The sequence below is a fragment of the Pyrus communis genome, chromosome 2, assembly GCF_963583255.1.
Source record: "Pyrus communis chromosome 2, drPyrComm1.1, whole genome shotgun sequence".
Taxonomy (NCBI): domain Eukaryota; kingdom Viridiplantae; phylum Streptophyta; class Magnoliopsida; order Rosales; family Rosaceae; genus Pyrus; species Pyrus communis.
Genome location: NC_084804.1, coordinates 32,589,719 through 32,601,660, shown reverse-complemented (window position 1 = coordinate 32,601,660; position 11,942 = coordinate 32,589,719). Strand labels below are relative to the sequence as shown.

Here is an 11,942-nt window from a genome sequence, read left to right as displayed (position 1 = left end):
TGTCCAACCGAGTAACCGACAATGGAGGTATCTTGTTAGACTAAACCTAAATTTTTTATGTGTCCATAACATATACCAGAAAAATAGTATCTTAACTTTGGTTACGTTAATGCAGTATATATGACCCAAATTTCTATTTTGTAGTGAGGGCAAGGCCACCAATTCCATCTGCATATCATTTACTCCATACCTAGGTGCATGCCCATTTCATGGAAATTTCTCTTATGAATAATAATATGATTATACTGTAATTGGATTTTCAAATTTTCTTATTATTATTAAAAAGAGAGGGAGGAATTCAAAACATTACAATAATTTAGGAAATTTAGAGTTTTGAACTGAGACGCATGAGTGAAAACTCAACACCCTATCCACTAAGATATTATAATTATATCTACACATGCTATGATCTCGTTTGTTTGTTAAAGAGTATTGACTTGGGTATAACTATTTACTATATCGAAAGCAATTTGAAGGAATAAACGGATGATAACTTCCTTATGTAGAAGTTAAAAGTTATTCATGAAGAAGAATAGTCTTTAATCCTATTCTTTGTGTGAGGATTAGTATGGATATATTTTCTTCATGAATAACCCTCGAATTGGACAAAATATGAAATTTGTTATGCATTTCTTCATGAATATACATGCATACAAAAAAAAAAAAGATAGTTATTGAAAACGTTTCCATTGAAGAAACCATTCATTTCCAATGCCCCTCCAATAGTTAAATGACGAGGTCTAGTTGTCTCTACCCAATTTTCTTTGTCCATATCACTTCAAGAAACGGGCTTTTTTGGCTTTCGTGTTCAAGAGACGGGGGCTTAATAAATACTAGCATTTGTCTACACATTTTGTTTGTATGAACACATTTTTTTAGAAAATGAGAATGAGAGAGGGAGAGAGAGAATGTGGGGGAGTGGGAGGTTTATTTATTTATTTTTATATTGGAGGTATTTGAACATCATCTTTAGATGAGGCTTCGATAAAAAACAATAAAATTTGGAACTGTGAAATTACACTATTTTTCATCATTTTTTTAGTGTGATAGAAAACTAAATAGTATTTTTACCATCTTTTAATTGACAAATAGGATTTCATTAATTAATAGAGATTCTCTCAACTAAAAAGCAAAAAAAGGAAGTCGTAATTGGTAGTATGATAGTTCAATGTACGAACTGTTTACATAATTTTTCATAACAGATAAATATCTTTTAACAAAGTAATTACTATTGATTTTATTGGAAAACTATTTTGATAATTATTTCATTTAATTCTTATTCAGCTTAATTCAAGTCAAACTAATCTAATATAGTCCATAAAATTAATTAAATTCAAGATAATCAAGTGTATCCTAAAGAATTGATCCAGCCCTTGGGAACACTTTCGAACGATAGGACAAAGACGAAAGAGGCTCCATTAATGTAAGGAATATATTAATTACGACATATGTCACCATAGCACTAACAATTTAATATTATTTGTAACAATGCAATAAAAGAATAATAACCATTAAGATCGATCCAGATCATGGTTATTGATATGCAATGCATTAGGTGTTGATACAACAGTCGTACACGTGTCCAAAGTTTTGACATTTCTTGGTCGGCCATCTTGGGGGTCCGCGTTGAGACCATGATATTGATGACGTCAAGCTCAGCCAATCAGAGGCGATTTTAAAAAGTTTGGACGGTTGAAGATAAGTAGGTGCATGATGCAGTTGCTGACGAATAAACTTCATTCCTTACCACCAACGCCAATTGTTTGAATAACTAAATCTGATGGATACACACATTGCTTGGGGTAAGGTTATGGGGGAGGCTACAATATTTCAGTGTTCGAATATTTCATCACATCGACTCTTTAGATTCACTTTAACATTTGTCAAAACTTTTAGAATTGTTGAAATTGAACCTAAAGATTTTCAAATCGCAAAGTATCCACATGTCGATTCCGTTAAAGATTAGATTGTAACTTTTAATGGTGAATTCAAGATTCAAACTTTAGGGGAGTTTAGTGTTAATGTTTAAGTTTTTCAGATAAAAATAGAGTATGAAACGCGCAGAACAAAGTTCAATTTATTCACTGAGCCTTTTCTTCAAACATTTGATAGGCTTGTTGTCGTCAGCCAATCCATGTTGCACATATGTTAACAGATATCGTCATATGTCAAAGCAATTCGATGAGTGATATCGAAAAATTTTTTCAAGTGCTGTGACGTAACCTGTCGAGATATGCTTAACATGCATTATATCAAACCCTTGGTAGGCACAAAAAAAAAAAAAATCCATTCCAAGCATTCAGAGAGTTTTCGGAAGTACTTCACATGTATATGTTTTGGATTGGGTGATCCTAGGACCACCTTGGTTCCAATGTACATCTGTCCCTGGTGATGCCTACCACGGTTCATTCACAAACATGATATGCAGCATTGGATCCATATAACTCTTAATTCATGTTTACTTAAATTAAGAATGAGAAAAATGAAGGATTGAGAGAACATAGTAATATGGAAAATAAAGAAAGAAAATCGGATCAACTAGCCCCCCTAATTGATATGGTTCCTGTTTTTTAGGTATTTGATAACGAATTTTAAGAAAAAACTAACACTTTTTCGGATTTCTTATGTCTTAGTAAACATATGAGAAAATTTAGATATTACATTCGACAACTAGTAAATTCCCTAGGTAATAGATAACCATTTCCAATATCAACTTTGTCATTTTGTAATATAGTTTGGTGACATTCTCTACACTTTAACTCAAACTATATCAACAAGATTAAACTATTAAATTTGGTTTGATCTGGCTAGGTTTGTATGGCTAATTTAGGCCCAAAGACAAGTTGTTTGACAAATGGGCCGAGATCCATTTGCAACCCATACCTCGAAGTCCCCGTTACTTTGCTTCCATTGGAATTTGTAGCCCATTTTCCCGCGAGATCCAGCATCTCCGATCTTCGTCTTTACGATTTTCTTCTTCTTCAACTCCTTCCGAGTTCCAACAACCGCTTCCTGAATCCGATGCTGGAGCTCCATCGCCACCATCGTCAACCCCAAAGATCACATAATGAAGCTTGCTCTTTCCATCCTCTTCCTCTCTCTCAGCTTCTCCTCTTTTCTTCGTACTGCCACTGCTAGAGGCGGCCTTCACAGTTCCTACCCCCCAGGTCCCTCCCATCTCCTCATCTGTGTTATATATATATATATATATATATCTGTATGCATTTTTATGTCTATGTGTATATGCATCTGTGTACATTTAATTTTTTGGTTGTTTTTGGAAGTTGAAAAACTGAGATTACAAGAACAAGAAGTAAATTGGAAAATTTTCCTTTGATTTCCCAGGAACCAAACGGTAGTTAATTATGTAAGACAGATTATCATGCCTATTGCTTTTATACATTTTTTTTCTTTCTGTTTTGGTGGATTGGCGTTACTTAAAAAGGAAACTAGCTTAGCATTAAGAATTTAGCTAATTGTAAGTTAAATGTTGATAGTTATCGAATTTGATCCTCGCGGTGGTTCTGGAAGGCAATTGTTTGAAGATAAGGAGTCTCAGAAGCGGTATTTATCTCTAAAGTTGAAGTTTAGTAGCTTGACATGAATTATGTAATCTAATTTGATATACGTATGTGTTTATTGAAAATGTAAAAAAATTTGCGACAGTGTTGACGTAGCTCAAGGGTACATGACTAACTCTGACCTGGAACGGGCCATTAAGGTGTTCGGCCAAAGATGCAGTAACATTTCTAGGGTTTACAGGTGATTACTTGGACTTGTGCATTTTTTAACATGTACCAGATTAAAATTTTACCACTTCTTGGTATATGAATAAAACAATGATATTTGTTAGTAGTAGTTTTAGTTGGATAAATGCTAGATTTTATTGTAGAATTTTTGTTTAGGCAGCTCACGATGATTATGCTGATTTATCTTTCTATTCTCCTGTTGAGGGATTTTTCGAATGGATTATCAGTATTGGGAAGAGTGTGAATGGGGTTCCTCTGGTAATCGTTTCACTGAAGTTTCCTCTTTGCTTTCGATCGCTTTGGTTTTATTTATTAGAATAACATCTTGACTCACATCTTATGAAGTTTGTAATGTTTGATTTATTATTGCTTGTAGTGGGCAATAGAAATTTCTGATAAGCCTGGGAAGGAAGAGCCTGAACCTGCATTTAAGGTGAATGTTCTGTTACATTCAAAAGCTCAAACAAAACAATTTTTTATTTTTGAATATTAATTTATCCAAATTATCCAAGCTGTGCTATTTGGTAAAAACTTTTGAATCCTGAAGTTTTATTCTTTCCTACATACAATCAATTTTTTTTGGAACAATGCTCGTTGATAGTGTGTTTATCCATAACCCAGAAAAAGTTACCATTCAAAAGAACAGGAACTTGTTGTGATGCTGTCAAGATTAGCAAAAATTAGTCCTTGCAGCTGTTTGGAACTGAATTTAACCATAAAGCTGTGTAATAAGGATGCAGACACCAGTACCTGAAATCTTTTTGCAACAATAATGCTGAATAAGGGTCAGAAACTTCAGTAATAGGAAGTTTAAATTGATTGCTTAGCGGTGGAAGTTAAAATAGTGCGATATATTTATGTCTCTGACTCTCTGGTATTGCACCTTTGAATCCAGAAGGTTTAGGTACCTGTTTACCACCGAATTGAGTTGATTCTGGTATCCATCTGAGCTCTTTATAAATTCATTCCACTAGTTGAATTATGTTACTTGTCCCCGAGGAAGGAGAGACTATCAATTGAATGTGTTTTGAGGGCAGTTTTAGTCACACTTTTTGTTACTTTTTCTCTGATCTTCCATGGAAACAAATGAAGGAAGCTGTTATGAGCCACTTACGACCACAAGAAACTTATAATGAATCTGAGAAGCGGTAATAGGACAGATTATAATTTATAAGTACATGCCAAAAGATCACATGCAATTGGATAATTTGTTTTCCCTCTTCTCTTCCTTAAAGTTCAATGTTTCTGAATTCAACTGCAACTAATAATACATTATTAATATTTTTTTGTTGTTACCCTTTCATTTTCCACCTGCCACATTTCGTGTTTACTGTTGAAAACTGAAATCTTGAATTCAATTTTTGTAGAAAAAGTTTTACTCATACCCGGTTTTCAGTTTTTTGAGTGTTTTCGTACAGTGACTGTGTAGTATTTTTGTATTTGGTGTGCTACTTGAAAGCTTTCGTTTGTTCTTTAATGTAAATCGCTTGTTACTCATTTATGCAATTTCAAGTGCTTTTTTAACATTTTTTGATAAATATGCTGGGTGCTGCAGTACATTGGAAATGTGCACGGAGATGAACCTGTAGGCCGGGAGCTTCTAATTCTACTTGCAAATTGGATATGTGACAACTATTTGAAAGATCCTTTGGTATTTTTCCTTCCTTTTATTGCAAGTGTTTGTCTAATTATTGTTCTGTAACTCTTTCATGTTATATACCCTACATGTCTTTGTAATTTACGGCAAATTACTTCATTCTTTCGTTTTGTCTTTTCCTGTGTTGAGTGTTATCCCACATTGCTCTTATTTTCATCTATATGTTCCTGTTTTGACATATCTGCTTCGTGAATAAAGTATTTTCAGACTTGCTAACAGAAAAAAAGAAAAAATATTTTCTGACAACTTCTGCAAGTTTCTATATTCCTCTATTCGCAGGTCATTTCTGAATTTTTTACACTTCAATTGTGATGTGTGTTTTTTAGTGGACTGTAGAAAATGGAAAGATGAACGTTGCCTTCACTTTTGTGCTTTAGAGCTTACAACATTGGGGTTTTAAACTTTTATCTGTTGAACCCCTTAGAACAACCATCATTTAACTAAGTATCTTATGAAAAAATAATTGATATCATGCCAAATTAGCGTAAATCTTAATCAGGTGGAAGAAAGAAATCCTTTTTGCGAGACATGTGCATCCATCTCTTCCTCTGACCTTCTGGATTAACGTTGCATCTTTTATGCTGCGGAGCATATATATGTCGTTTGTTTTCTTTCTATATTTTCCTAGTCCTTGTTATTGAACCCTTTTGATTCTCCAAGTTTCATTTGAGTATAAAACTAAAGTGATCAGTGTTAACTCAATTTTTGCATCATAATATCATATAAACCTATTTTAAAGTAGTTATTTGTTATTCGTGTCACAAATATTAGTTCTGCATGGTTGCAGTTGTACAACATTTAACGTACTCTCAAACATCCACTGGTCACTGCAGGCAACATCGATTGTGGACAATGTGCATCTTCATTTGCTGCCGTCTATGAATCCCGATGGGTTTTCATTAAGGAGGCGGGGTAATGCAAATAATGTTGACCTAAATCGAGATTTTCCAGACCAGGTACTTTCTGAGTGACAAGATTTAGTTTCCATCATCAATAGGAAGAGTCAATGACTTGTGGCCAAGGAAAGAAATAAGATGCAATGGAAGTAAAATATTGTTAGCGAGACCTAAGGTTAAAATCTTAAATGCCAATAGAAATAATTAATTTGGGTATAATTTTATGCCATATGAATTTCATGGATATCTTTGTTGAATAAATGCTTGCAAATGGGCTGTACTATCATTATTATTATGAGATTCCACTTCCTGTTAGTTGAATAGGATTTAAACCTCGAGATTGATATTCACTGTAGATTCCAAATTACAACCTCTATATAGTGGGATGTCTGAAGCATCTTTTGTTTAGTATTTGTTTATATTATGGCCTTAACAATGATCAGTAAAGTCATTGGTCAATTTTCAACAATAAGAGACATTGACATGAATGACAGTTCTTTCCGGTCAATGATGATGAGGATTGGAGACAACCTGAAACAATAGCAATAATGAAGTGGTTGAGAGAGATACAATTTACTGCATCTGCCAGCTTGCATGGGGTAATACATTGTGTTTTTCCTGCTATGATCCGTTCTTTTAGTTTATTCCATAAGTACAGCTGTGCCCTTATCATGAAGTTGTTTGAGCAGCCAACCAAAATTTCCTGCTTACTGTCAGTAGCTTGCAAAAATAATCAGTTATAACTCTTTGCCATAATTGAGATCTGCATGCTGGTAAATACATTTGGTGTCAAACTTATGGAGAATATTTAAGGATACAGAGAATGCCTGAACTACTTCTCTCTTCTGAGACAAGGAAGACATTAGCTTAATCAATATGACATATAGTATTTACCAAACACAAAGCCGCTGCATTAGTGCTTGTCAGCTTGTACTTTGGAGCATGCTACCTATGAAATGTTTGTTTTAAATTTGGTTATTGGAAGACTTCTAGGAAGAAAGGAATTTGTATATTGATCCATCCAAAATTTGTTAACAGATCTAATATAGCTCCTTATCCTTCATCCACATTCATTTTTTTCGCTCATCCAAATCAGTTAATTCAAAAAATACATAATGTTCATAGGGTTTAATTCCAACAGGTGGTTCTCTATCTTAGCTAATGGATTCTTTGATCCAGATGTGGCGCAATTAGTCATTACCAATTCTTTTGTTGTTCACAGGGTGCCCTTGTTGCAAATTATCCATGGGATGGCACTCAGGATAAAAGGTAATCATTTTACTAGCATTAAAATTCTGCATTTGCTGATTGTTATCTTGATAGTATGGTCTTGCTTTCTTAATATGCTGTTGTGTATTTGCTGTTCTTTGTTTTCCTTTTGTCTTTTAAAAGCTTGAAATCTTGTCCTCTTAATGGGAAAACCTGTCAACCTTTAGCTCTCTTGGAACATCTTAAAGTGTTACTATAATGTTATGAACATTGCCGACTACTAATATAATTTATGAATTTTCAAATGATGCCTAACAAATGTGCAACTTAGAATAGCATTCTCCCAGAATTTATGCTAAAGCGCCTTACTTTTTATTTTGCACATGCCCTTGTCTTTTGATCTAAATTAAACTACAGGAGAGATTATTTTGCATGTCCGGACGACGAGACATTCCGGTTCTTAGCAAGTGTGTATAGTCGCTCTCACTACAATATGTCATTGAGCAAGGAATTCGAGGGAGGGATTACAAATGGAGCATTCTGGTATGATGGTTTGAAACATTACAATTTTATGTATTTTCTTTTTGTTTGATATTCATCAATTGCTTCTTGCACCTGTTGTAGGTACCCCATATATGGAGGCATGCAAGACTGGAACTACATAAATGGTGGCTGTTTCGAAATAACGTTGGAGATTAGTGATAACAAATGGCCTACTGCTAATGAGGTTAGGCATCAGTTAGGGCGTGTGTTTGCAACCTTGATATAAAATACTATTTTAGCAAAGTTTATCATGTATGGGGATATGGTTACACCCTTGGTGTAGCCATAGGTCCAATGGATCTTAGGGCAGCGGGGATGGAACTTTGCATGGTACTGGCTGTTCTTGTTAAGAACTGAAAAGATAAGTTTCCGTGGGGCAAGAGGTCGAAGATAAGTAAGAACAAATTCTTTAACCTTGTTCATGCTCCATTAAAAATAGAATGCAAATCTATTAAGCATGCATTAACAGAAACGCTCCTCCTCAAACATAGCTCAGATTACTTGAGCAGGAGCCTTTATTTTTTGTTTATTTGTCTTAGGCATGATATCTGATGAACTGGACACTTCAAAGTGACTTAAAATATCATTGGAGGGGATCTAGCAATCTTATCAGTGTGGGTTTACATTTTCAGAGTTAATAGCCTCACATCACTCCCTTCAAAACACGAGAGTGTCTATTCACAATCTAAATTTCACCTCATTGAAGGGTTTTAGGCAGGGGATATATTTTGATGTCTGTTTAAAGAGAAGCTTCATCAACTGTGTCAGTGTCTCCTTTGTGAATATCCTAGGAAAAATACTCTACTGGAGTGTAAGCATGCTAATCTCCAAATTGATTGTTGTGCCCTTTTTTCTATTGGTTAAGAACGTTGGGTTACTCAGTATCCTAACATGGCTGATTATTTTGATTTTGTCCTTGCTTCAAGTTTTGATACTATTCTAATATCATGTTATGTTCTTTGTTCCTGACCTATACACGAGGCACAATGTTAGTTAATCATTATATTCTGTTTGTTTCTTTTTTCCTATTAACATAAGCTTGTCCACAGTAGGTTTTATTGCCTTCTTGCTTGTTTACATGTTTTAGTTGATTTGTTATATCGAAATTTTGGTAGTTTATATCTATTTAGTTAGGAAGATTCACGGATGTTGTTGCCAGCCTGTTCTATGTTGGGTTCATTTTTTAATGATTAATTGGCACAAGTGACTTTTATTTGCCCAGGAAAATTATTTCCCGTTCGTTTTAACTTACTATCATTTAACCATTTGATGTGTTGTCTTTTATGCATAAAAACATGCAGCTTCTCACTCTTTGGGAATACAACAAAATGAGCATGCTTAATCTCGTTGCAACCGTAGTCAAGGTATGTTACAACAGGAACAGAATTTTTATTATTTTAGCTTGTGGTCTGTTGTTTGATTCCATGGTGCTTTTCTCTATGTGGAACATTTGAGAATAAGAGCGAAAATTCTCCCATGAAGCCATTTCAGATTTTTCAAAATTTTAATTTTAGATGGGTGTGATATCGTTAACTACACTCTTGTACTCTTTAGATAGGAGTACGTGGAAGGATCTTTTCATCAGATGGTGGGAGGCCGTTGCCTGGATTTATTGCAATCAAAGGGATAAATTCCACGGTATATTGATGAACTTTCATTTTATTCTTCAAATTGAGGGATAATTTGTTTTTCATATTATGATTGTACAATATGGCTTCAATTTGAGATGTGAAATTGGACTGAAGTTTTAGAATCGAATTGAGTAGTAGATCAAAACAGCTGTTGAGTAGCCTAAAGTGTTGTTGGGATATTTTCTAGCCATATGATTAGTAGAGTAAATGATAGAAATACATAACAAAATGATCTGTTTGATCAGTACATTTCAAAATAAAAGAAAATTGGATAAGCATTGGAATGTCGCTTATTTTTGCTACGCCTTTTGGTTTACGTCATAGTTTGTTATACTTTTTTGGTCAGTTAGCTTTTGTACATTACTTGATAAGCTGAAGGGGACTACATGTAAACCAATGGCTCATCTATTTTGACCGACAGATTCAAGCTAGCAGAGCAATTGCGGATTACCATCGCTTGCTTTCCCCCGCTGGAAGATATGAAGGTATTTACAGATTACATCCGTTTTCATACCGAGCTGGATGCTTTAAATATTAAAAAGAGAAATTATGATGCAATTTGAGAATTAAAACTACTGGTATCATTTTATAGAATATAGACCACATTTCCATGGTTGTACACTTTTTCATGTATGTCATATGGAAATCGTTATATCTATCATGGCATTGAACATGAAATACTTTCTCTTTCCAACAAACTTGGCCTAGATCTAGAGAGTAGTGGATTGTTTATTGAGGACATGAAATGAGAGGATGTGACGTGAAGGTTCTCTTTTTCTGCTCTTCTTATTCCTGGTGTAATTGCAGCTACCGGATTTTATGGTAATTGAACTTAGTTTCTTATGAAGGGGGAACATGCGATACAATCTGTATCTTGAGTCCTTGACAATAGATCCGTCGAAGAATTTTGGAAACGAATGCTTTATGGATGTATGCTCATAGTTCTAATTCTATTATGCTACCAATTTCTCATCTTTAGATGGCTTTTGATGCCTGAATATTTTGTTGGATTTACTGGTTACGTGCAGTTACAGCTACTGCGCCTGGGTATAAATCAAAGACGACATGTATCTGGTTGGAAGAAGCAGGCGCGACGAATGTAGATTTTGTTCTCGATCCTGTAGTCAATACCAGAGGAATTCAAGTTCGAAGTGCCTGTGATTGCAGCTGGGGCAGTATGGGCATCATTTGGGGAACCCCTTTCGAAGTCTACCTGCTTTTGATTGTTATTGTAGGGTTCCTTTTGTTTTTATACAAGAGGACATTTAGCCGATTAAAACAAAGGCAGTTAGTAGGACCAAAAAGGCCAATTGTGGCGTAAGGATCGACTTAACTTGTCATACGGATTTTTTCTTTCTGTGAGAGTCAAAATTAAGCCTCATTCCCTACGTAGAAAGGAACGGGGATGATAACGAACAATGCAACAGTGAAGACGGAAAAGAATACGTGTACAGCACTTGAGCAACATCAAGGTCCAGATCAACTGATATCTGTGGATGATAACTTTGTATTGTTTGGATGTATTTTCCATTTCCTCGTGTAGCAAAAAGACTAGTTAACTTCTTAATCATTTAGGTCCAGATCAAATTTGTGCATCTTTTCCTTTCAATGTGTTTTTTATTGTCCAGTTGAAGCTCTTGGCTCGAGCAAATTTCAGGCACGTTAGCACCGGCTGTGCTTGTCATCAAAGGTGGGTGAGCACCGGGAAGCACCACTCAAGAAAGTGCCGTTGTGGTCACCGGCTATAACTCTGTCACTACTTAAACTTGTAAATCTGGTACCCTCTCCGAAGCTCAACTATTGCTTTAAATCTTTTGAAGACAGCAAACACCTTTGACTTATGCTTCAAGAAAAACAACCAACACATTCTTATACAATCATTCATAACGACAAGAAGTGCCTATTTCCACTTGGTGTTGTGACCTGCATAGGACCACACACATTTGAGTGTATCAACTCCGATGGATGGCGTGCTTTCCGAATCATCTCTCTACTGAAGGCTTTTCTGTGATGGATTTCAACCGCACATCCTTCACATACTCCATGTGCTTGTTTCAGCTTTGGTAATCCAATTACCATTTCGTTGTCCACCAACATTTGTAGACTCCGGAAGTTCAAGTGACCAAGTTTTCTGTGCCACTCCCAACTCCCAAGCAATGTCTTCCACTGCAGCTGTTGGTGCATTCAAATCACAGATTCATACCCCTTGATTCAAATCTAACCGAGCTCTGTGGCCATGTTAGTCTTTGTATATGAT

General features: G+C 35.1%; 1 protein-coding gene across 2 annotated transcripts; it reads left to right on the top strand.

The window, feature by feature from the left end:
- Positions 1–2,933: 2,933 nt before the first annotated feature.
- On the top strand, positions 2,934–11,678 carry LOC137726997 (carboxypeptidase SOL1). 2 transcript variants are annotated; one of them, XM_068465950.1, is made up of 15 exons: positions 2,934–3,167; positions 3,498–3,564; positions 3,667–3,762; positions 3,977–4,007; positions 4,126–4,182; positions 5,305–5,400; positions 6,240–6,362; positions 6,797–6,901; positions 7,525–7,571; positions 7,929–8,054; positions 8,136–8,238; positions 9,356–9,418; positions 9,609–9,692; positions 10,107–10,170; positions 10,714–11,677. In XM_068465950.1, exons 1-15 carry the CDS (start codon positions 3,068–3,070, stop codon positions 11,004–11,006), a joined length of 1,455 nt encoding a protein of 484 aa, XP_068322051.1. In that variant the 5' UTR covers positions 2,934–3,067; the 3' UTR covers positions 11,007–11,677. The 2 variants fall into 2 exon arrangements, with proteins under 2 accessions (XP_068322051.1, XP_068322052.1); XM_068465951.1 differs by lacking the exon at positions 3,498–3,564 and having other exon boundaries at positions 10,714–11,678.
- The last annotated feature ends 264 nt before the right edge of the window (positions 11,679–11,942 follow it).

What these genes read in the sequence shown, in the direction of transcription:
- LOC137726997 (XM_068465950.1), top strand. Translation starts at nt 3,068, where the DNA reads ATGAAGCTTGCTCTTTCCATCCTCTTCCTCTCTCTCAGCTTCTCCTCT. An exon ending in ATCGAGATTTTCCAGACCAG is followed by an intron (nt 6,363 to 6,796) that starts GTACTTTCTGAG and finishes CATGAATGACAG; the next exon opens with TTCTTTCCGGTCAATGATGA. An exon ending in TCAAAGGGATAAATTCCACG is followed by an intron (nt 9,693 to 10,106) that starts GTATATTGATGA and finishes TTTGACCGACAG; the next exon opens with ATTCAAGCTAGCAGAGCAAT.